Below are 25921 nucleotides of genomic sequence, written 5' to 3'. Positions count from 1 at the left end.
TTTTATTATATATTCAAATGAAAAGAAATAGGAGTAACATTTCTAACATGTTAGGAGATAATGTGTACAATAATCTCATCAGAAACTATTATCTAGAAAATAACATTGAACTATGAGAAAAATAAAATGTCAAGAAAGCACCTGACATTCAGGGAATTACTTGTTTATTTTTTACAAGTACTTGTAATGTTGAATCATATAGGTTAAAACAGAATACTTGCTATAGTCCAAACTATGATATTCTTGTGAGAGACATTTGTAATTGAGATCTCTTATACAGGCCACCAACAAGAATAAAGTCTAGTTTATGAAGCGGCAGCACAAAAGCAAATCTTTATTTGCTGTTGCTCAGCAACCATGTGTGGAGGGCCCATTTTTCATTTTTGCCTTAACTTGACTTGACAGGAAAATGATAATAAATATGAGATTATTATCACAGGGTATAGATCATTTTGAGCAGATGAACAGATATGTCAAAAAGAGGCATGTAATTTGGTCCTCCTGAAAGGGGGAACATTAGAGAAACTGAAGATAGAGTTGTAGCTTCATTACTAGCTTGCGGTTCATGCACAATTCGTGAAAAAACCTACAAAACACTATTCTGCCTCCCTGGTTTCTCTATGCGGTCCTTCAAAATGAATCATTTGGTGTTACTCAGTCTGTTGTTATCTGTGTCAACTCTGAGTTTCAATACTATGAAAAAATCATTCTGTGGTTGCTATGCAACACAGATTATAAGCTAAAATATGTTTTAGTTCGTTTGCTAAATGGGTATGTGCCCGACTAAATAAACAGTAACCAGGTGACTAATGTAGCGTCTAATTAAAAGACTAATCAAGGTATTAATGAAATATTCAGTCCACACAAGAGATGATAAAGAAATCCATCAATCTGGATCTAAAATGGCAAAGATTTTTAATATATGCAGAAAGAGTAGACATTAGTGCCATGTATAAATGTCAGTTTTCATACTTTTTTGTTTGCTTTTACCATTCTACAAGTATGATAATTGCTCGTACAACTTATTTCAAGCAAACTGTTTCACAGGCTTCTTGCACTTAGCTGAACCCCTAACTTAAGAAATAAAGTCAAGTCCACAGGATCTGAAACCACCCTAATTCTTGATCCTTCTTCACTGTAGAGCAGCAAAATGCTCCCCTTTTGGTAGTCCTCTTCCGGCAGCCGATGCCTCCCGCTGTCACAGCATGGGGACCGGGGCTGGAGGACAGATGCTGTTCCCAGTGACTGCTCATGGCCCAGTCTCTCCCGGGACCTCTCTCTCTGGCTGCCGGTAGGTGGATGTTGGGAGTTGCTGGATTGCCTTTTTCACGCTTCAGAGGAGACTTGGCTAGATGGGAACACAATGTGAAGAGGTATGTGTGCGTTTGGCTCCAGGCGGAGACCATGAGTGGCACCGAACTGCAGGTGTGCGGGTGTGCTGCTCGAGAGGTGAGGTTTTGGCTACTGACTCCTCCTGCCTTGGGTGCGCGACCATCTCACTTACAACCTGTAAGTAAGGTAACCCATCCTCCCACACTGCCTACAGCGCCTGCTGCCTGGCACATATTTGTTTTAAAATCCAGGTATTTCAGAATTTTCACACGCATTCAGTTATTGATTCAGGAATTGAAACAGTTCTTATCTTTGTTTTCAGTAACATTAGTCATCTGTTACGTACAGTTTTTAAGCAATACAGAATAGTATTACTTATATGGGATAAGTATATAATAAACAATTTTTCATCCTATAGTCTTCAAACTGTATAAAAACCAGGTGAACAGTTTACTCAAAAACTTTAAAAAATAAACCAGGAAACGTCTGGAAGTCAAATATATATGGCAGAAAATGTGACCAGTCTTAATTTTGAATGTAAACCGATACTGTGAGAGGTAGGGTGATTAAAGACGGTTTTATGTTAAAAATGAGAATATTAGCGGAAGACGTAAATACAACTTTAAAAAGTAGTGAATTTTTATATAGAATATTAAATCTTAATTACATTCCGGTTTTAAAAATTACAACCCGGAAAAGTCCAGTCAGATGCGGGATCTTTGACGGGAACGAGTGCCGGTTTTCTGTTCGTCCGCCCGGTAGCGCGGCGGCTGCTGCCACCGCCTCAAAGCGGCGGCTTTCAGCCAGGCGCTGCGGCCGCCGAGCAGCTAGCAACGCCGAGGGGTACTCCGCCCCTGCAAACCCCAAACCAAGTTAGATAAATTAAGCCCTTAGCAAGGCGTATTGACGGAGTTTGGTCTGCAGAAGGGCTCACACCAGTGGAGCTGGGAATATTAGAGAATTCTAAAGCTGATTCTTAATTTAAGGAACTGAGTCCAACTATTTCCGAACGCTGTGAAGTAAGTTTGAGAAGAAACAGAAAGCGGCTAGTTCCTGATTACATTTTAGAAATCCGTAGTTATCACAGGGTGAATAACGCTGATTTCGGACACGGTCCCGGCGCGGGGGCGCGGCTACTGGGAGCCACCGGGACCTGCCGCTGCCAACGGAGCCCCGCCCCCACCCTCCGCCCGCCTAGCCCTGTCCGGGGCCCCGCCCTGCGCCTCCCGATCTGGGCTCAGGGGGCGCGAGCCCGGCTCTCGCGAGAGCCGGGAGCTCCGCGGCGCGCGCGCGCTCAACGGCCGCCGCGGGAGAATTCGAAAGCGGCGGCAGCGCCGGGCCGCGCCTCAGGGGCGCGCTGAGGGGGGATTGGTCCCCCTGCGCAGGCAGCTCCGCGCCATCGCAAACGCGGCCCGTGCATCCGTGAGGATTCCTTTCCGAGGGAGCGCTGGGTAAGCGGCCCGCACATCTTCCTCCTGCGGTGCCCTGCGGGGCCGCGCCGTGGGCCTGGTGGTGGCCCGGCGAGCGACCGGGCCAGGGACGGTGCCCCGCGCCGACGCCCGCCCTGGGTCGTACTGCGGCTTCGGACGCAGCGACGGGTGGGGAAGGTGGTGTGCTAAGGGCGGGGATGGGAGAAGCGCGTCCGGAATCACCCGGCGCGGAAGGAATGCTTCCGGGCGTAAATAAAGCTGGTGTCAAAAAGTGGCCTTGCCCGTTTCCCATAGTCCTCGCTGGACAGGAGAGACAAGGAGGGAGCATTACGCTGTCCATCAGTACTTTTCGTACATGTACATGCTCTAGTCGGGAGTGATGGCTACTAAATAGGGGGTATGTGCTGGATACACTGTTCTTTTTAAAAATAAAAGTATCTGTTAAAAAGTTTGTCTGTTTTAAGAGCTCGTTAGTAAAAGGACTGAGGAGAATGCATGCAAATGCTGCAGCCTAGAGCTGTTAGGAATCTGAACACTGATTGGGATAATGGTAAAGTATTTTGGAGAGGGAAATACTTTTTTACTTATAACTATGTAGATGAAGAATGTAACTTCATATTTTCTTCACCAAGACCAAAAACGTTCTTATTTCGAGACACAGTGTGTCCTCTAACATTTGTTTTGCTTTGGTTATAAAACAAGGGAGAACAAGGCCACAATGAAACGCAAAGCATTTTTACAAGTTGTGTCTAAAGAGTCAATTGAAGACTTCCTGCGTTATACTCAGAAACCTGTAAGTAAGCCATGATACACGGGCATTACTAATATAGTCTTCTCTGTTACTAGCACAGAAATTTTGTGTCATAGGGACAGAAACTATTTCTTTGGTACCTGCAGACGTGCTAGAATTATTGCTGTAGAAAATAAATTCAAATGGCACATAGCTGAACCAATTATAGAATCTGAAATTTTGCTATTTATAAACCAAGTTTTTAATATTTGCTTGTTGCACATACAGTTTACACTTTTTAAAAATAAACGATTAGCACTGTGGTAATAGTAAAAAAAAAAAAACAAAACAAAACCAAGTACTCATTTGATCTTGAGGAAGCATTTTTTAAAAAATTTCAGCCCATGAAAGAGTTTATTGCTGTGTAATGAATATGAGATAATATACAAACATAGCAGAGGCATGTTTCAATAGTGTTTTTTCATTCATTTGATAGTTTAGGCTGTCCACTTATTCTTTAGTCTGTGTGTAATTGTCCTTGATAGTTCTTATCACTGAATGTTTTAGAGATGTGATGGATTGCTGTCTCTAAATGCAGCGTGGAGAGAAGCAGGAGGAACAAAACAAATCCACTGAAATCTACTAATTAAAAGTTCATTCTCTCGTTGTTTATATGTGATATTTCATAGTAATCAGAAATAATAATTTGCATTGAGGTGTTTTCCACTAAGCTTCAATCTGTCTGGTATAAAGATGTACACAATTTCTCCGAAACCTCTTTTGCTAGCCTTAACGAATGGTATTGTCAGGTTAGTTGTTTAAGCTTTCTAATCAGTATTTTGCCAATATAACCTGTATCAGGTTAAAGTAAGTGGATCAGTTGACCTCTGTGTCCACAGGGGCACGAACTAACTTACTGATGTAGCAGATGTATTAATATTAAACCTATGATTTCTATGACAGGGATCATGTTCTATGTAATAAACTTAGGAGTGTTTGTCTATCAAACATCATCGAATATCTTTTTCCAATAATTTTGCTAGTTTTCTCATTTGCACTCCTGTACTTAATGACAACTTTATTAACAGGGTGCCATTGCTTCAAGTGTCCTTCCCGTTTTCCTCAGATCTAAACACCTTAACAAGAAACTCTTCGGTTTGGGATAACGTACGGTGATTGCAGTGTTTTCTTGTTAATTAACTTGGTCACGCTGTTTCTGCCATCTTCATCCAGTAATCTATTTTAACGTATCTTGGTCTGTTTGGATTTAAAATATTTTTTTCATCCTTTTGTTTTTCATCACCACTTCACAAGAGTTGTCTAGCAGCAGTTTTCAGCTGTTGCCAATATTTCTGGAAACTGTACATCACCGGCTATAATGAGTATATTGATTAAAACTGTCTTCGTGCTTTCCCAGCATAAGGGAACATGAATATCCAGATTACTTTTTGCTTGTCTAAGAGACCTGAGTTATTTTATACATGTCCTTTTGAAACCTTCAGTGATGAAGGGTGTTTGACCATGTCTTATCTTGGGATGAAGATTCTCTTTTTAAGATCTTCCTTGAATAATTCTTGACTGCTTTTCTCGAGGAGGCTGTAGTAGTGTATTCTGTCCTTTAGAACTGGATGTATAAATGAAGAAAGAAGATGAAAGGGTGGTTAGAGCCTCACTGCTTTCCTTAGTTTTCATATTCTATTTATGCCCTGATTTTTCAACCTATTTTGTGCTCTAGCATCATAATTTTCCTTTTTAACTTTTTTTTTTAAATTCTGTTCTTAGCATCACTGTTTCAATGTCTCTCATTTATACACCCCACCACCACCCTTTAATTTTCGTTTTCCTCCTCTCAGTGTTTTGTTTCATTCACATCTAAAATTCCAGGTGTTTGCTAATTTTTCTTCAAGGTTTGCCTTGGGCTTTTCGCTTTTCTTTCTTAATAACCTTTTTAAAATATTACCACATTGCAATGCTGTTCATTGAAGTCTTTATCAGGTGCTGTTAAATTTTTCCACTAAATCCTGTTCCAATTCAAGATAATACATTATATCTTAGACAGAAAAATAGGAATCTTAGATATGACTGTTATTCAATGACATCCTTTTCCCTCATAGGCTTTGGAATAATTCTTATATCATCCCAAAGAAAGACCGGAAAGCTCTGGTCGTCTTATGAATTCATTCTTTTTGTTCAAAACAGTATGATCTTAATATCTTGTCTTTTGGGTTTGTTTGAAGTAGAGGGCTGCAGAACTCCCTGTGTGGCCTTTGGTTTATTGTATTTGTTTCCAGCTGTAGAATAGGATAGAAATTCAGCTATAAATATGTAACAGGATCTATTTACTCGTACCCTTCTGGGAACCTTCTAATACTTACTGCCGCTTCTTTCATTATTTTCTATTTTTCTTCTTCCCTTCAACTTTTTTTCCTTTTTGATTACTGTTTTTTTAGTATATCTGCAAACTAAAGATATTTTTATTTTAAGATCATCAACGTTCTCCCTCTTTCCTCCAAAGTTTTTAATCTGGTAGACCTTCACTTTAGTATTGCAAATTACATCTCAAAAATTACCTGTACTTCCTCTTGGCTGTGTCTGATTTTACTTCTCATCTTTTCTTTGCACATTCCCTTTCCTAGCAGGTTGCCTACCCTCCTTTGATGCTAAACAGGCTCTTTGCATCTCTGAGGTAAACTCTTCTAGCAAGGTTATTCTGAGGAAATAGTTCTGATCAGTCTCTTAGTGAAGTTTTTTATAGAGACCAATAGTGGCTTACCATTCAGCAGAGCTTAAGAGGAAGGTATAGGGTTAATGTGCTCAGGAGTTCAGTAAGATAGGGGGAGCTTTCAAAGAGTGCGGTATACAGAGCGTGGTTCTATGCAGATTATACACCAAAACCTGTAGTGCTGTCCCGGTGGCTGTACTGGCTGTTACATTTCTAGTCCTTGTGTAAGGATTTTCTTTCAACACCCATCATAAATCTATATTTAAGATAGCAAAGATATAGTCACAGACTTCAGTTTCGTGTGAGCTTCCTCCTCTGTATGGAATTGTCTCCATTGGGAACAAAGTATTAAGAACACATGAGAGACGGAGGTTGATGTTACAGGGGTGTGATTTCTGTTCAGTAGTGTTGCTATCAAGGGCTAAAGACTTTTAGTCTTAAAAGAAGCACTCTTGTTTCACGATAATGAGTTAAGCAGCAGGAATTTCTCATGCTATTTTTTGAAGAAATACAACTTCTAGAAGGTTCCATAACTGCGGAGGAATTGATATTAATCCTTAATGTAAAAAAAGTGGTAATTTTAGGAAGATGAAATATGAGTCATTTCACCGATGTGGAATTGTGTGATATCTTCTGACTATTCACAGAAAAATACATTTGATCCTTTTGACTTGAATGAGCTACTTCAAGAATTGCCAAGAAAGCAAAAAGAAGTACTATGGGAGAGACTGACACAGCTATTGACAGACACTTTGATGGAGAACCCTGTGGAAACATGGCAGAGGATAGAAGATGACGAAAGTAATGATGGCATGGAAGTTGAGATACTTCCAGAAATGGTAAAAATCTTGTAAAAATAAAAAAATATCATGCGTATTTCATATTTTCTGAGAAATAAAATGAAATATTTTCATACCATCTGAAAACATGCAAGGCTTATCAAACAGGGTCTGTTCCAAACATCATCTCCCTCCCCCATTCTTTACTGACTTCTTAACCCTCGTGCTTGGGTTAAGCTGAACTTATGATTGGACTATACTATTAAAGATTAGATCTGCTCATAACTTCAATTATGAAAGATGGGACTTAGTTTTTTCGCTAGAGTTGAGTGGGCTTTTTGTATGTCTTATTTCAGTAAACAAATGTTGATCTCTCAGATGTTCCTTAAGTATCCGGCATATACTATAATAAATAGTTTTATTATATCCTTTCATTGAATGAAGATCATGAAATCTAGTTTTGAATGCCCCTCCCACAAATTTAGAATTTCTCAGACCCTCTCATATTGCCTTCTGCACTGTATTCCACATAGTCTTGAATATATCAGGGATAAAGGTGATTTAATTTTGGAAGAAAAAAAGGAGTGCAGTGGGGAAGTCATTAGGGAGAGCTCGAGGCTTGTAGGAAATCCAGCATACATACCGAGGCCTATAGGATCATTTACCTGGATCTAAAGTCACCAGTTCTACACATTTTTGAATTGCACAAGACCCTGCTACGTAGGGTCTTTTTAGTTCTGGAATGGATGTGTGCTTGAGTGGTTTTCTTGCAGGTAAAGTTTTTAATGGCAGAATGGATGCATGTTTACAGTCTCCAAATTACCTACTCACTGGAGCTGAAAGGCATTCTCAAACTTTTTGAAATGGTTGTACTTTAAAATCTATGCTTTTTCCTCTTCTTATTTGATAGATTTTGGATGCCAGTATACTTTTTTTGTTCAAAATGGAAGCTAAATAACAATTCAGCTTTGCTCTCTGTTGCTCAGGTTTATTTCTTGTCATAATTATCTTCTGAAGTATAAAATACACTGCGGAATTCTTTCCTCAACATTGCTTTCTTGCAGAAACAAACTGTAGCTGTAATCCAAGGAGTGACAGCTGTAGTTACTGCTTCCATACCTGCAGTGGATGAAACTGTAAACTACAAAGCTCTTATGGAATGTGTTTTTATATTGAATGGTACGTACTTACTTGTAACAGAATGCATTGTTTGACCTGACTGGAACAGAATTTAAAGCAGAAAAGTTGGTACTGATGCGAGTTCTTATGTGACAAAATTAAGGGAGCATTTACTTAAAAATCAGTTACGCAGTCTAAAAGTTGGAACTTAGTTTTCTTTCTCCCAACTGTTCCCCAATGGTAGATAATTTCCGTTATTCTGTGGCTTATAGCATTTTTAAAGCAAAACTTAAGATCATTGTGAACTTTGGATCATTGTTACTGATCCAAAGATTTGGCCAAACCCTTAGGGTTAACAAAGGTGCCTAAATACCCACCGTGAGAATAAGCCATTAAGATCTGTAAATGTGGCAAGAGCTGGTTGACATTGCGAGGTATAGTTAGTGTGCTAACAGACTAATGTCTACGAGAATAACTTGGTTCATTGCGGTAAATAATTACTTTATTACTGTTGTAGGTATTCTTCCTGCATTACCTGAATCTGAAAAGATCCTACGGGATGCTCTCCAGTGTGTATGTCAGTTGTGGTGGGAGAAAGGACTGGAAGGGAAGGAGCAGCTAGGGAAGACTCTATTTATTATTCTGCTAAGAAAAAGCCTAAATAAAGCTGCTACGGTATGCTGAAGCTATAATGACTTTTAGATTACTACTGAATATTCCAAGAAAGATTTTCCCTCCAAAATACCTTTTATTTCAGATTAACTCTTGTTCCATGTCCTACTGCTTCCCAGTTAATGAAACACAGGGTACAAAGTGCCTTTTTGGTGTTGCTTGCATAAGCAGCATACTAAAACGTTGCCTTCTCTAGAACAAACTTTAAAGATTTTTGCATCAATTTCACAAGTGAACTGGTTTTTCACATTCTTGGTTTTTTTACATGCTCTTTTTCCCTTTTTTTAACACGCCCTTTTTTTTCTCTTATTTCTTTCTTTTATTTTTCTCCACTACTTTCTTTGTATAAAGTTTCAAAAGTGGAATAATACAGTTTTTATCTATTTTGCATGAGATACCAGCTTTCTTTCTGTGCTTGAGCAAGTCTTCAGTTGTTTGAAGTTGGTATTTCTGCAGTTACACATATTTTTGTAATTTTTCCCAATGATGTGAAAGTCAATTAATGTTCCTAATTTTACAGTCTGAAAATCTTCTATCTGTAACTAACAATACATTTCAAATTAATTATTTAAAATCCTTTAAATGCTTCTTCACATGAAAGCTGTACCTACCTCACGATACTATGGGTTTTTTTTTCCTGTCAGGGTGCAGATGTAGTCCGTCTATGGAGTCTACATCAGGCATTACTTTGTTTTGATTATGATTCAGAGGAGAGTAATGAAGTCAAGGACTTGTTGCTTCAGTGTTTTATGAGTGTAAAACACATAAAAAAAGAAGAGGTAAGCAAATTTTTATCTTACTGTGATTTTTGTGAGTGCACTTTGGTTACTTTTAATGGTTTTGCTTTAAGCCTTTTTTTACAGTACAGTAGGTAGCAGTACAAGACGAATCAGTTCTGACTCCAGGCTAAAACAGTTGATACTTCTGTTTCATTTGGAAAAAGCTTTACTCCTGTTTTGGACTTAAATATAGAAGTATATGTCTAAATCATCACTCAAGTTCTCGTATCCTGAGTTAATAAGAACCAAGTGCTTTGCTTCCAGTGCACATCACTCAATACTTAAAACCATTCCCTGTATAATTATCTTCTTTTGTAGCAGTTGTTATTTTATTGGAGCGGATAACTGTAGCAAAATAATTTCCCTTCTAAATTGTTCTATCTAGAAGATTGCATTGCCAGTCTGTTTTAAAAGTAGCACACGAAGAACCCAACTTTACAGCAAAATGAGAATTATTCTGAATAGCTGTATTTCTCTCAGTGAAGAATTGCTGTATTGTAGTTCTTGGTGTGCACCACGGCAGTAGTATCCAAGCCTTTTTTCTGGTTAGGTGACAAGACAACCTGACATTGGCTTCTAAGTTCTAACTCCTCCTTGCCTGTTTAAAATGCATATATTCCCTTTCATGGAATGTACGAACTTCTGCCATAAAAATGAGCTGTGAGGTTGCTGCGTGATTGTGGCACTACAGGCATATAGGGTTTTAAAAGTGGTGGCAGGGAACAAATTATGTGAAAAGTTTGATAGGCCAGGTCTTTTGGATACCTGCCAGTAAGATTTTTTTGTTGTTGTTACATACACACTGTATTTTAAGATGTTTTAGTTTTGACTAGAATTGGAATTTACTAAGGCAATGTGAGAGGTGGGAAAGGAAGGAGAGAAAACGAGGGTGGAAAGAGAGAAGACAGATCCAACTTGATTGACTAATTTTATATTTGGTTTTATGTCCTTGCTATATTTCATTTTAGGTCATTTTTTGTCCTCTTGAAAAAGTGTGTACCGGTATATGTTCTTTGTCACAGTACTTCAAATGCCTTGTTTGTCTGTGTTTGATTCTGTATTAATAATTTTTTAATGTTTTATTTGAATCCACTGCATCACTTTTATATTTCATATTCATATAGGCACAGTAAATAATTGGGAATTATATATGTAAAATGAAACTGCTATGTAGGCTTCAAAAGCAACTTCTTGTAGTTAGTTTTTTCTTCCACATCTTGTGAGATTTTTAATATAACACGTTAATTACTACACATAAGCTTTTTCTAAAGAAAGTTTGTACCTTGACTCTTTGGGTGAAACACACCCTTAAGTATGAAACTTCTTTTTTTAAAATTTGTTGGGGAAAAAAGTGGTAATAATCAGACTTGGTACTGAATGTTTCTCTTGGCATATCAAAACACATCCTCTTTGTTCCAAGAGAATATGCAAATTTGGTCACACTTTGCACATTTACTTTTATGCCCAAGCTTTTGCTCTTCCCTCCTCCTCCTGATTTCTGGTCTCTTAACATTTTGTCACGTTTTCTTTTTCATATGCCTGTCTCTTTCTAGGTAGATATAGAGAGCGCCTTACTGCACTCTTTGCTCTGGTATATGATCATTAGTGGTTTAAATCCTTAATCCTGAATCCTTAGCTTTATGGCTAGAAGGATTGACTAGAAAATAGCAGCTCCTAGCTGGGAGTTGAATTTGCGTTCTGTTAGACCATCCATTCCTTTCTGATGAATATGAAAGGTCTGAACCACTGTTAACAAATACGGACTTATTGATTATATCCAATCTTCTAATCAGTTCTTTCCATTGAATTACTAGTATTGCCTGCCAGGCATCAATTTTAAGTGCTGAAAACTTTGAGTGGGCTTGGGGAGCTTTCTTCATTTCAGGTAATACCTTTTTAATATTATTGAGGTCTGTTTATTAGACTAAACCTCTTTACAGAAAGCTTCAAAGGCTGTCGGTGCAGCTGACGGTTCTATAGTCACTGTTGCCAGATTCAGTTCTGGACCTGACCTGTTTATTAGATTATATGACAGTGGGTAGAGTAGCTCCATTTTCAGGGCTTCCAGGACCTGAAAGAGCTTCAGGCTTTTCATCTTCAAGCCTGATAAACTCTCACTTGTAATCAAGGATGCTTCGGCCATTCTCAGAGTTTCTGTTAATTTTAATCTGTACCTATTTTGGAATGCTCTGTGTTTGGTTTTTGGCTTTTTTTTCCCCTGAAAAAGTTTAACTTGACAGGGAGAGGAGTAATAGTTGCTCCTAATTCTTGTGATTATTCCTAAGAAATGTTGCTGGGCATTAATGTTAGAATTACAGACATTGATGTTGGAAGGGACCTGTGGATATCATCTAGTCCAACACCCTCACACAAAGCAAAGTCAGCTAGAGCAGGTTGCTCAGGGTTGTGTCCAGTTGGGTTTTGAATGTTTCCAAGAATGGAGACTCTACAACCTCTCTGGGCAACCTGCTCCAGTGTTCAATCACCCTTACAGTTAAAAAAAAATAATTCTTTATGCTGTCGTGGTTCAGCCTCAGCTGGCAACTGAACACCATGCAGCCGCTCGCTCACATCCCTCCCCCACCCCTGTGGGATGGGGAAGAGAATCGGACGAGCAAAAGAACTTGTGGGTTGAGATAAGCACAGTTTAATGATTACAATAAAGTGATGATGATAAATGATTATGATAATAATGACAATAATGTTAATATAATAAAAGGGAAAAGGAAGGAAAGGGAAAACAGGGAAAAAACCGCAGCAACACGAACGATACAGCCGCTCACCACCCGCCGACCGACACTGCCCATCCCTGAGCTGCGATTGCTCCCCCCCTCCCCCGGCCAGCCCCTCCCAGGTAGCGTACTGGGCATGACGTTACATGATATGGAATATCCCTTTGGTCAGTTTAAATCCGCTCTCTTAGCTGTGCCCCCTCCCCTCCCAGCTTCTTGTGCACCCAGCAGAGCATGGGAGGCTGGACATGTCCTTGACTAGTATAAGCGCTACCCAGCAACAGCCTAAACATCTGTGTGTTATCTCAACAGGGTTTTTTTTTCCCTGCTAATTTCAAAACACAGCACTATACCAGCTAGAGTGAAGAAAATTAACTCTATCCCAGCTGAAACCATGACATATGCTTAAAAGGAATTTATTGGATTTCAATTTGTGCCCATTGTCTCTTGTCCTGTCACTAGAAAGCCCTGAGAAGAGTCTTGTCTCCATGGTCTTTATCAGGTATTTATATGCATTGATAAGAGCCACCCAAACCCTCTCTTCTCCAGGCTGAACAAGCCCAGCTCTTGCAGCCTCTCCTTATATGACAGGCACTCCAGTGCCTCAGTCATCTTGGTGGCTCTTCACTGGACTTGCTCCAGCATGTCCATGTCTCTTGTACTGGGGGGCCCAGCACTGGACTCAGCACTCCAGCTGTGCCTCACCAGTGCTGAGCAGAGAGGAAAGATCACCTCCCTCGACCAGCTGGCAATGCGCTTCATAATGCACCCCAGGGCGCTGTTGGCCGCCTTTGCTACAGGGGCACACTGCTGAATTCTGTTCACCTTTTTGCCCACCAGGACACCCCAGATTTTCTTCTGCAAAGCTGCTTTCCAGCCAGTCAGTTTCCAGCCTGTGCTGGGACATGGAGTTATTGCTTCCCAGGCATAGGACTTTGCATTTCCCTGTGTTGAACTTCATGAGATTCCTTTTGGCACATTGCCCCAGCTTGCCAGGGTCCCTCTGAACAGCAGCACACCCAAGGTGGTGTATCAACCTCCTGATATGGCTGCAAAATTGCATTACTCCTGACTCATCATCTGGGTCATTAATGAAGATGTTAAGTAGTGTTGGCTCCAGTATTTACCTCTGGGGTACGCTGCTAATAAATTTCTGCCTTCTGGGCTTCGTATTCTAAGCTAATGCTCAGACATTTGCAGAAGAATCATTGTGTCGACTTCTGAAAATGCTGCTGCATGGTTGTCCTAATTTTCAAGAATGGTAAAAAGGAAGGCCCTTGTAACTACCAGCCTGTCAGTCTCATGTCAGTGCCTGCTAAAATTATGGAGGGGGTTATTCTGGGACTTACTGAAAAACACTTGAGAGACAATGTAGTCGTTGGTCATAATCAATGTGGATTCATGAGGGGAGAGTACTGCTTACCTAATTTAATTGCCTTTTATGACAAGGTCACCCATCTAGTTGACCAAGGAAAGCCAGAAGATGTGTTTTGTTTTGCGGGGTTTTTTAATAAATTTTAGTAGACCTTTTGAATATTCTCTCACAATATTCTTCTGTACAAAATGTCCAGCATGCAGCTAGACAAGTCCATAATACATTGGATAAGTAATTGCCTGATGGGTGGGGCTCAAAAGGTTACAGTAAATGGGGCTACATCAGGCTGGCAGCCAGTCACTAGTGGGGTTCCCCAGGGCTTAATTTTAGGGCCAGTGCTCTCTAATGTTTTTATAAATGTTCTGGATGCAGGAATCAAATAAATAAGCTTGCTGATGATATTGAACTAGGAGCTGTGGTTTCCATTGAGGGTATAGAGGCCTTACAGAGAGATCTGGATAGAGCAGAGAGCTGGGAAATCACCAAGCATATGAAATCTAGCAAGAGCAAGTGCTATATTCTGTACCTGGGATGGGGTAATGTTATGGTTTAGCCCCAGTCAGCAACTAAGCCCCACACAGCACTCACTCCACCCCGATGGGATGGGGGACAGTATCAGAAGGGTGAAAGTGAGAAAACTTGTGGGTTGAGATAAAGACAGTTTAATATGAAAAGCAAAGTGGTAATAATAACAATAATATAATGAAAGGGAAAAGCAAAAGCTGCCTGCACATGCAAAGCAAAACACGGAATTCATTCCCTACCTCCCAGGCAGGTGCTCGGCCATCTCCAGGAAAGCAGGGCTCCATCATCATAATGGTTACTTGGGAAGACAAATGCCATCACTCCGAACATCACCCTGCTTCCTCCTTCTTCCCCCAGCTTTATATGCTGAGCCTGATGTCATATGGTATGGAATATCCCCTTGGTCAGTTGGATCGGCTGTCCTGGCTGTGCCCCTTCCCTTCCTGGCTTCTTGTGTCCCTGGCAGAGCATGGGAAGCTGGAGAAGTCCTTTACTGTAGGCACTACTTTGCAACATGAGGCTGCTACTTAACAACTAAAACATCAGTGTGTCATCAGTATTATTCTCATACCAAATCCAAACCACACTATACCAGTTACAGTGAAGAAAATTAACTCTATCCCAGCCAAAACCAGCACAGGTAATCCTGCATATATGTACAAACTGGGTGACAAGAGGCTGGAGAGCAGCCCAGAAGAAAGAGATCTGGGGCTTTGGGTTGAATATGAGTCAGCAGTGTACCTTGCCAGCCAGAAGGGCCAACCATGTCCTGGGGTGCATCAAGCACAGCATAGCTAGCCAGTCAAGGGAGGGGATTGTCCCACTCTACACTGCTCTGGTGTGGCCCCACCTTGAGTAATGTGGGCAGCTTTGGCCACCTCAATATAAGAAGGACATCAAACTATTAGAGCATATCCAGAGGACGGTGACCAAAATGGTCAAAGGTCTCAAGGGCAAGACTTAGGAGGAGTGTCTGAGGTCACTTGGTTTGTTCAGCTTGGAGAGGAGCAGGCTTAGGGGTGACCTCATCTCAGCCTACAGCTTCCTCAAAGCGGGAGGCAGTAGAGGGGGGAGGTGCTGATCATCCTTATCGGACCATTCCGAGATACTCTTTGATTCTAAGTCATAGTGTTTTCTTCTGTCCTCTTCTTTCATTTGGAAAATGTCTTGCTAACCTTAGTGCTATATTTGAGTATTGCTACAGTCAAGGAAGCTTTTTGTATCATCTGATGAGGTGTTTTTTTTAGTCAGTGTGGTATTCGGCTATCACTTATTTCATCCTTGCTATTTCTTCAGTGATCTGTCTAATGGGAGTCTATTTTGGTAGGAAGTGAAGTCTCTTATGCCACTGTTTACTTAGCAAGTTGTTGTGGGTTGACCTTGGCTAGCTGCCAGCTGCCCACCAAGCTATTCTATTACTCCCTGTCCTCAAGTGGAAAGGGGACAGAAAATATGGTGAGAGGCTCAGGGGTCAAGATAAGGACAGGGAGAGAATAAAGTATCTCGTGTTGGAAGGAACCTGTAAGGATCATCAAGTCCAAACCCCTGCTCCTTGTATGACTACCTAAAACTAAACCACATGGTGCTGCTTGAACTCTGACAGGCTTGGGGCCGTGACCACTTCCCTGGGGAGCCTCTCCAAGTGACCAACCACCCTCTCAGTGAAGAACATTTTCCTAATGTTAGGTCTGAACTTCCCCTGATGCAGCTTCATTCCATTTCCTGTGTCCTGTTGCTGGTCACCAGAGAGAGGAGATCAACACCTCCCCCTCCCCTGCCCCGCTTGAGGAGGTTGTAGACTGTGATGAGGTCACTCCTCAGCCAGCTCTTCGCGAAGCTGTACAAACCAAGATCACTTAGCAATTACTGTCATGGCCAAAACAGACTTGACTTGGGGAAATTAATTTATTGCCAGTTAACAACAGAGTAGGGCAATAAGAACAATCTTAAACTACCTTCCCTCCACCCCTTTCTTCTTCCTGGGCTCAACTGCATTCTGGAATTCTCTACCTCTTCCTCTGGAGCAGCCCAGGAGGATGGGGAATGAGGTTTGAGCTCAGCTCATTACACATCTCTGCCCCTCCTTCTTTGTCATGTTCTTCCCTGGCTCCAGTGTGGGGTCCTGCCCTTGGGAGACAGTCCTTCACAAACTCCTCCAGCATGGGTCCTTCCCATGGGCTGCAGTTCTTCAGGAATGGACTGCTCCAGCCTGGATCCCCTGTGGGCTGCAGGTCCTGTGAGAACACCTGCTCCAGTGTGGGCTCTCCAGGGGGTAACAGCTTCCTTTAGGGCACATCCTCTTCCTCTAGTGTGGCGTCCTCTGTGGGCTGCAGGGTGGGTATCTGCTCTAATGTGGACCTCTGTAGGCTGCTGGAGGACAACCTGTGTCACCGTGGTCTTTACCATAGGCTGCAGGGGAATAGCTGCTCCTGTGCCTGGAGCACCTCCTCCCCCTCCTTCACTGACCTTGGTTTCTGCAGGGTTGTTTTTCTCAATAGTCTTACTCCTCTCTTCCTGCTGCTGTTGCACTGCAGTTTTCTCCCCTTCTTAAATACGTTAAGGAGCACCTCACAGACGTGCTACAAACCCTTGCTGATGAGTTTGGCCTTGGCCAGTGGTGGGTCTGTCTTGGAGGCGGCTGGCATTGACTGTCGGACATGGGGGAAGCTTCTAGCAGCTTCTCACAGAAGCCACCCCTGTAGCCCCCTGCTACCAAAACCTTGCCATGCAGACCCCACAAGTCACTTTACATCCTTGAGGAAACTCATTCAAAATAAGAGGGAAATCACAACCCATTTTGGACAGACCCAAGTTAGGGTTTAGTTAAGTTAGGTGTCTGAAACCAGTTTGGACATTTACACTGGAGCCTAATAATTGTAGGTTCTGGGAAGGATTTAATTGCTTTAGTGTAAGTGAATGACCTGTGCTACATTAAATGGCGTCAGTTGCTTCAGACATTCCCATAGGGCTGGCACATAAAATACAGGATCTGTCATAGATCTCTGCCTTCGGGAAAACCACCTGAGTGTGTAAAATTGCTCTGTGCTTGGGCAGTGGCATACTGCCCCTAGTCAATGGAGTCAGCAGAACAATTCAGCTTCATAAAGCAGTTACTAAACAGCTGATCACCTGAATCACTCTCCAGGCAATTAACATTCTAGGGACTTAAATATTCAAATTGATATGTCTCTGTTTGTGAGGTGACACACAACTTCAGTGTGTGAACTGCCAGTACAGATGCAGAATGATAACTCTGGGATTTTTCTTGCTCTGCAGACAGGACATTAAGTGTCTTGAAATTCATAGAGTTCACAATGTTCAAACCATTTTCCTGTTGCTGTAAAACTATTGCGCTTCTGTTGCAAGTCCTTCTGTTTTGGGATTTTGCACCCTGACAGAGTTTAGTTTTAGTGATAACCCACCTCCTGTGTGCTCTCTAGTTTCCCTGCCTGGCTCATTTTGTTCATGGTAGGTTTCTTGTAGCAATGTGTCCAACATACCCCCAGTATTTCTGGTGAACCTTTTTCTTACATTCTGTGTGTATTTCTAAAACGTTAATAGTCATTCCACATATCAACATGATGTATGAATTGCCTTGAGACAAAACTGAACTCCTATATATCAGGACTAATATTCCCTTTATTGCCTGCAGACTTGTCAGAGTATATCCCAGAGTGTAGCTCCACAGCAGCAGCAGCTGATGCAACTCCAGGTTGCAATGATCCTGTGTTGCCATGGGCTAGCATGCCTGTTTTCCTTTCTGCAATGTGTGAATGCTGAAGCAGCTATGTCATGGGTTGATTCAAGGAGGTAGTGGATCAGACTTTTTCCTAGTAATATTATTTTTCAGCCAGATTAACTGCCTGGATTGATCCTATGGATCATAAGGATGAAAGGAAGGGGAGGGTCAGGAATGCACAATCCTGGTTCTAGATCAGATTAAATTGATAGGGAATTGCACATTTGTGCCTTACTGTAAGATCAGGGAGTTCAGTTTTAGTGCCTTCCCAAGCTGTGCTTTTCAACACAGAGTAATATTTTTCAGACGCTTATTTTCAGTCTGCATTAGTGGAGTGATCCTCTGAATTTATATCTCTGTGTGATTAATGAAACCATTCTTGTTCAGGTGGGGTTTCCAGTTAAACGACTGGAGAGCCCTGCAGAGCATATATTATTGTTTTGGAAGTAGGCTTGCTCTACTCTCTTCCTCCTTGCTAACCCTCTGTGTGTGTATACAGCTGACAAAGTCACATGTACTATGTCCACAAGCACAACAGTACAATACGCTCAGCATTCTTTTAATGCATTAATCCCGAAGATGACAAGTTCGCAATCATATTCACTTATCACCAGTTTACCTCTCACGATACTGAGAATGTTGGTAACAGTAATTGTTTCTGATCAGTCTATCGCAAGCAGCAGATTAAATTAGAGGCACTTACTATCATTTTCAGTATCGGGGTCAATCTGTTGAAATCTAAGGCAAAAAAGAATTGGTTGAACTGCTGAAAGCTACTTTGTGACATTTCTTCATCCATCTTCCTGCCGTGATTGTTGAAGATGAGATGAGTTTGAGTTTTTGCTTCATTTTTGCCTTGTTGAGGCAGGAGCTCTGTAGGTCAAGACTCCCTTGACTATTTGGTTTGTCAGGGATGTTGATGGAAGAGTGCACCACTGGGGCTGCAATATATGTGTTGTACCACCAAAGCTGGAGATAAGTGACTTATTTTTATTCAATTTTTTTTTTCTTGGTAAAAGCAGCTCCCATTGACATCAAGAAGGATTCCATCAGACCTGCGGCAAGGATCTTGACATTGTATTTAGCCTTTAGGTCTTGATTTTTATGATCTTCTGAATTACTTCTTGACCTGAAGGCATTTAAGCTATCAGTTCCACTGAAGGGCAGTTTCTGCCTATATGCTTCCTTCTGTCTACACCTACTCTATGATATTCTACCTCAAATTGTGCATGGCATTATCAGCTTTAGTTTTTCTGTTTCGTCAAAGGTCTGGACATAACTGTTGGTCCAGCTCTTGATGGAAGTGCCTTTGAACATCTGCTAATTGTTCAGGACACCTTTTGAACTTCTGCCAATGTGCTTTTTACTATTGCACTTCCTTATTAATTTTCTTGATGTAATTTTGGCTAGAAAGGTGACAGATACAAAGGGCCCTTACAACTGGCTGACTCACCCTGATGTATGATTGAACTTCTCAAAGTCTCAGAAGCTGGATGCCTTCACTTTACCTGTAAGATGAGCCAGTGTGAGGCTCTCTGTACAGATACTCTGTAAGGCTCTGATTCCATGGGCAGATCTTGCTGATTCCAGAAGAGCAAGCATTTATTTCCTCCATCCACAGCCTTCCACTGCCTTTTCTTGCAGAAATTCTGTTGCTCATCAGATTTGTTATCCCCATTTCTTACTTGCTAAAATGGAAGAAAACTAATTCAGGAAAAAAACCTGAATAGTGGGTTTTTTCTGTTTTCATGAATTAAAGCAGCCCCAGGAGGTTTGGAGTATTACTTTTCATGAGGCAATAAAAAAGGAATTGTCCTTGCTAATCAGAACATTTATTTTCCCTCAGTGGCTTAGCTGTTTATTGTGGCTTTGTTAAAAGATGTTTCTGTATCCAATGCTGACAGAGTTGTCATGCTATTTTATTTGTACCTTCACCGTCATTACAGTGCCATCCTGGAATGACATTGCACTTGACAGAGTTCTGATGATGTGGCCTTGATGAGGGTACTGAGTTGCACAGTCCCTTATCATTATGGAAGGCTACTTGAAGTCACACAAAACAGAATGGACATTGAAAGAAATACAGGCAGATATATAATCCTTATGTTCTTTTTTTTTTTTGCGTTTTCAGTATAAATAACAGTAATGCTTGAATTCTCTTTAAAAATTAAGAATCTTTTTTTTTCCTGCAACAGTCTCATCCATGCTTTTTAAAATTAAAGGTGTTCTTTCTTTTGATATTTAAGCTCTGTATTTACTGATTTTTGAGGTGGCTCTTACACTGGGTATTCCTCTAGGGTTTGACTTCCCTTTTTCTTCTCTTTTCCTCTTCCAATAGGGAAGAAGATTCCTGAGCTTTTTGTTCAGCTGGAATGTAAACTTCATTAAAATGATACATGGAACTGTTAAAAACCAATTACAATTTTTTCCAAGGTATGCATGGCAGTTAGAGTTCTTAATGATCATTAAGGACTTGGCTAAAATCCTGTTTGTGTCACACTCTAAAATACCTAGTATATTGATAAAATGCATCAGAATCTAGACATCTTCAAATCTGTTGAATATTTTTTCAGCAACTTCATTTAATAGTTGCACTGCACATGCTTATGTATGCAATGATGGGTATAGTAAAATGCTTATTTAGCATTAGCTAAAGCAAATGACTTTCATGTAAACCGTGCTGCTTTACTTGCAGTGTTTGTGTGAGAATTGTGGGTCCATTTCTGCTTCTGTAAGGTGTTTTTCTTTTTTTCTGTGAGCAGCCTCTAATTTAATTTGGTAAGATTCTGTATAGAGGCATTCTAATAAGAAGTGACTTGCAGGATCATAGCCTGAGACCTTGACTGATGCATGAAAAATGTGTATTTTTTTTCTTTGATCACTTAGTGAAATATTACAGAGGCAGTTCTTCATATATAAATCAGAGGCTTTCTAATGCCTTCAGTTAGAATAATGTATACCTGTACATCATTATAAAGAATTTAAGGCATTCATTGTGAGACAAATGATAAAATATATGTGCTAATGTTTTAACTTTCCCACCATAAGAGATATTTCCTGTGTTTTTCAATAGTGCTTGGGTTCATTAATTAACAGTTAATTTTGTTTTTCTGTAATTGTGAGTGTAGACTTTCCAGATACTTGTTTCTTCTAAAACTAATGTTGATGCACAGAATTAGGGATAAAATTGGTGCTTATCAAAGACTTGATGTTGTTACCTTTATGAATTGTACATAGACACGATTAGGATGCTTGCGTGAAAGTGTTTCCCGTATGTTAATACAGATCCTTGATGGAATACGTTTCAGAAGTTTACTTCAGGGCCTGGAAGAAGGTGTCAGGAGAGTTCTTAGAGGTAATACTATGGTTGAAATTTCACTTGGATCATTTTGAATTTCAAGATGGAGAAGACACATGGCTTTTCAGCCTCAGAAAGGTTCCTAAGCAAGCCTTAAGGAATTATTTCCCTAAGGAAAGGGCCCCTTCAGCATTGTCAAGGAATAAGAGCAGGTCATGCTTTGAATTTCCCAATGTGATCAGCTTCGTTGCATTTAAACACCTTTAATTCTACTGCTGGAATACTGGTTCATGCAACAATGCAACTACATGATGTTTTTTGTAAACACACTAGTTATCTGAATTGTTGAGCTTTTGTTCAGTACGTGCAAGTCTATGTATCTGATAGCTTAAATACTTAACTAGCTTTTTTGGTTTTCCATGGAGATGATCAAAAGCATAATTACAGCATCGCAACAATGCTTTACAGCCAAATTTCAGATACCAAATAGTTTTTATTTACCATGTGGAGGTGCTTTAGAATTCCCAATTTGGTTCTGAGAATCAGATTAATTATATATTCTGAAATTTTGAAAATCAGTTTAAGCAGACAGAGGGTCCCTAGCATGGAATAATTTGGGCCTAGCAGAAGCCAAATAAGAAATAATATCAAAGACTATTTTCAGTTGTTTGTTTTAGAGAAAAACATAAGTTGCTGCACAGCGTACAGTTCTTATTATTGTTTTATTGTGTGTTAACAGTAGCATGTATGTGTTTTTACTGTAGATACTTGAACATAACTGCATTCAGGATTTCATGCATCATGGAATTCATCTTCCCAGAAGTTCTTCTGTTCATTCTAAAGTTAGAGAGGTAAGTTCCTGTAACGCATGACATGAACTAGTAGCATCAAAATCAGTTCAGTTACTATAAATTGCAAAATTTCCATTTTGTAGTGAAATACTATATATACTGGGTCTGGCTGGAATGGAATTACTTTTCTTCATAGCAGCCCGTATGGTGCTGTGTTTTGGATTTATTCACTAAAACATTGTTGATAAGACACTGATGCTTTGGCTGTTGCTGAGCAGTACTTGGGTGGTGTCAAGGCTTTCTTTTCCCCTCTCTGTTTCCCTAGCGAGCAGGCTGGGGATGAGCAGGAAGTCAGGAGGGGGTACAACCGGGACAGCTGACCCAAACTGGCCAAAGGGAGATTGCATGCCATATAACATCATGCTGAGCAATAAAAAATGGGGGAAGGTGGATTTTGGGGAAGTAGCCATTACTTGGTGACTGTCTGGGCATTGGTCTGCTTGTGGGAGGTGGTGAGTGATAGCATTTGCATCACTTGTTTTGGGTTTTTTTGTCCTCTTTCCTTAACTTATTAAACTGTCTTTACCTTGACCCGTGACTTTTCTTCCTTTTCTCTTCCAATTCTCTCCCCTGCCCCACTGGTAGGGGAGTGAGTGGCTATTTGGTGCTTAGCTCATGACTGGGGCTAACCCACCACAAATACTTAAAAATTGGCGTGTTCTGAGAAATTATATTGGAACAAATTTTAGGGGGAGCCTGCTTATAGTTTTGCACCAGATTTGTCTTCGGTCCTCAAAAGTAAAAGTATAAGGGGATTTTCCAGAGTGCCAGAAATCGTTTTTGCCATCTGTTGTCTAAGTTTTAACTTACGTAGAGAATCGACCTTTACATAGCTGATCACAGGGATGAAAAGTCATGTGCTTCTTGAGGCAAATTTAGTAGATGGATTTGGAAGTAACCTTGTCTTTTAATTATATATGGGGGTTGTGTAAATATGTTTATAGGGACAAGTCTTGATTTAGTTACAGAGTCTAGTTTTCTATCTGTGGCTTTTATTCATGAGCAAAACATTTGAAGCAGAATGAGAAGTGCACAAAGCTTTCTAAGACAAGGCATTTGTATTTGATCTATGCCCCTTCACCTCCCATGCTTTTCCCCAAATACATAGGCACTGGAGTATTATAGCATGTGCAATATGTAGCTTGATATACCAGTATACAATCATATATTGGGTTCTTTGGTTAGGTTTGGTATTTTGGGTTTGTTTGTTTGTTTTTTTAATCCAACGTAAATAGATTCTCATATCTGTAGCAATTCCCTTGTCCTCTGATTCCTGATTGATGGAGTAGGCTTTTGACAGGGCATTTCATCTTTTTTGGACTCAGAAGTTCGTGAATGTGAAAGAGGACAGAGGTGTAAATAAATCTGTCTTTGAGTTGTGAGGAGAGTGGGTCTCAGAATACATTTGAATGGTGCATTCTTTTTCAGTAGGCGAGAATTTGATTTAAAATGGTCCTTCAGAATCCAGAAGTTCCTGTCATAATTAGGAGAGTAACCAACCACAGACAATCACTTGAGCAAAGTTTGGGCCATTTCATTGAAAGAGTGAGGGGGGAAGGGAAAGCAACACGTACAACTCTCCCTTCTGAATTCAAAGTTCTGATTAGAAAACCTATGTCCATTTTGCAGATATCTGATACTCAGTGTTCTAATGAAATCTATGACAAACCAGTACTGATTTGCCATAATCTCAGATTAGATCCATTGTTCTCTTGTTTCTAAATAAAAGCTACATAGTCTCTTATAAAATATATCATGTCTTTACTTCAGTGTATTTCAAAACCAGAGAAAAGTGTTTCTTTCACTATCGCATTGTTTCTGTAAATGCTATTCACAGGCTTCCCTGTCTGGCTGTAGCTTTGAATACCTGAAGTATTCAAAATTGCCACTAGAGGGTCAACTTCTTTTCAAACTTTGCAGTGTTTTGAGTGGTAAAATTACTCGATATAATGTTACATGATGTCGTTTCTCATATTCTGCTTTGGTCTTTTACCTTCCTTCTTCGCATAATTCAGATACAAAAATAAAAAGGGCTACAAGTCAAACCGAGTGCTGATACTTGCTTTTCCTCAATGCATACAAAATGTATTACATTTGTAGATTTGTATTTGGATAACTCGTTACCAAATAGTGTTCCTTTGTTCTTAACAGAGAAATGGGTTATTTATCTGTAATTGATAATTACATGGTTTCAAAGTATTTCTGCTCATTACTTTAGAGTTTTTTACTGTAACAAAAAATGAGTGGTTGCTGTGAAACTGACTCTCCAGCCGTGATTTTATTTCTCAGTTGTAGATCTTTATATAGATTTATTGCATCTATAAAGTTATAAAATGTGATATTTATTAGATCTATTTATTTTTTATTATTTTTGAGACTTTTTAATAAAATATAGGGTCAATTAATATGTCTAGTTTTATAATTTTCCATAGTATGGAAAACTCTTTGATCTTATATCGATTATGAAATGAGACAACTCCTGCACACTTCCTGAATGTAGAAAATACTGTTAAAAATTTGGGGGGGGGATTGTTTATTTGTTTTTCTCAGATGCTGAGTTATTTTCATAAACAAAGTAAAGTACGTCAAGGAATTGAAGAAATGCTCTATAGATTGTATCAACCTATCCTTTGGAGAGCACTGAAGGTAATTATCTTTTCATAATATAGGACTACCTTTCTCCAACTACTGAATTTTGGATGCCTCCCACATAATTCTGTTTTTAATAATTGCTTCTAAAATAAAATGGCTATGGAAAAAAAAACCAGTGTGCTTAACATCTCAGCCGTAGCATGGTAACTTTGCAAGGTGTGACTAGGCATAGTTTGCACAACAATAATTTGTTAGTATCATTTACTTCTGTATTTCAGTTTTGTTTATGTGTACAGAGTGTGCTTTCCAGGATTACAGTAGAGAGTGGGACTATTCTCATCATCTTCCCAATTTGGGAATTTTGAGTAATCTTGTATTCTGTTTTCCAAGTTCTTATGGAGTGATAAGTGCTTTATTGATCAAAGCCAGAAACATTCAGAGGATGATTTAGTCTTACCTTCTGATTAATTACCAGCCTTAGAATACAGCTCACTTGATTTATTAGAGTATTATTTTAGAAAACCTAGTAGTCTAGTTTGATAGTATGTACAGACATTCATGGTATGGGTGTGATTATAATCAAGCATTTGGAATGAAATTTCTGATTTCTAGTACTTTTAAGGTAAGTGTGTATGTCTTCCTGTGGATTGCATGCACAGACTAAAGGCTCCTACTGCAGTTACAAAAACTGCATAGCAAAATTCCTGACTAGTGTCTCAGAAACAATTTCAGAGTGCTTAGTCAAACATGGTATTCCATTCTTAATGGAGCTGCTATGCGTAAATGGAGGCTAGTAATTCACTTTCCAAAGCCCAGGACCCAACTTAAGTATAAGATTAGAGTACTTTGGAAGAACATGTTGTCAAACCTTATTACATCTTCATAGATTTGTTTGGAGAAATGTAACAGAAAGCTTTTGCTTGAGGAAAAAAGGTTAATTATTGATTTGCAGCAAGACAGTGGGAGAAATTCCTGATTTCAGAAGCAGTTCAGATTTTTAACAGCTGCTCTTCATAATTTTCACATATGCTAGAACAAATCTGAATTTTAGGAAACATTTTGGGGTGGTTTTTTGGCTGGTTTGGGGTTTTCTGTTTTGTTTCATTTTTACCTTGACAGCCTCTACATACCTGAGCTTAGACATTAGCAGGCATATCAAATAGCCCATTGAGAATTTGTTTTAATACAGCAAAATAGTCCAACTGTTGTGAACATAGATTTCAGAATGGTAAAGGGAGGATTGTAA

The 25921-nt window shown here is 39.9% G+C and overlaps 1 protein-coding gene across 1 annotated transcript in view; it reads left to right on the top strand.

Annotated features, from left to right (window-relative positions):
* The first annotated feature begins 2582 nt into the window (after positions 1–2582).
* Positions 2583–25921, top strand: part of NCAPG2 (non-SMC condensin II complex subunit G2) — a 51994-nt gene continuing 28655 nt past the window's right edge. The window contains exons 1-10 of the mRNA XM_075082382.1: positions 2583–2783; positions 3465–3555; positions 6862–7053; positions 8058–8172; positions 8630–8787; positions 9429–9563; positions 20273–20367; positions 21220–21289; positions 21997–22083; positions 24634–24729. Coding sequence (XP_074938483.1) covers positions 3481–3555; positions 6862–7053; positions 8058–8172; positions 8630–8787; positions 9429–9563; positions 20273–20367; positions 21220–21289; positions 21997–22083; positions 24634–24729 — 1023 coding nt within the window. The 5' untranslated portion in view covers positions 2583–2783; positions 3465–3480. The remainder of the gene's footprint in view (positions 2784–3464; positions 3556–6861; positions 7054–8057; positions 8173–8629; positions 8788–9428; positions 9564–20272; positions 20368–21219; positions 21290–21996; positions 22084–24633; positions 24730–25921) is intronic.

This window comes from Phalacrocorax aristotelis, chromosome 2, assembly GCF_949628215.1.
Source record: "Phalacrocorax aristotelis chromosome 2, bGulAri2.1, whole genome shotgun sequence".
NCBI lineage: Eukaryota > Metazoa > Chordata > Aves > Suliformes > Phalacrocoracidae > Phalacrocorax > Phalacrocorax aristotelis.
Note: the sequence above shows the minus strand (reverse complement) of the source record. Positions and strands in the feature narration are given on the sequence as shown.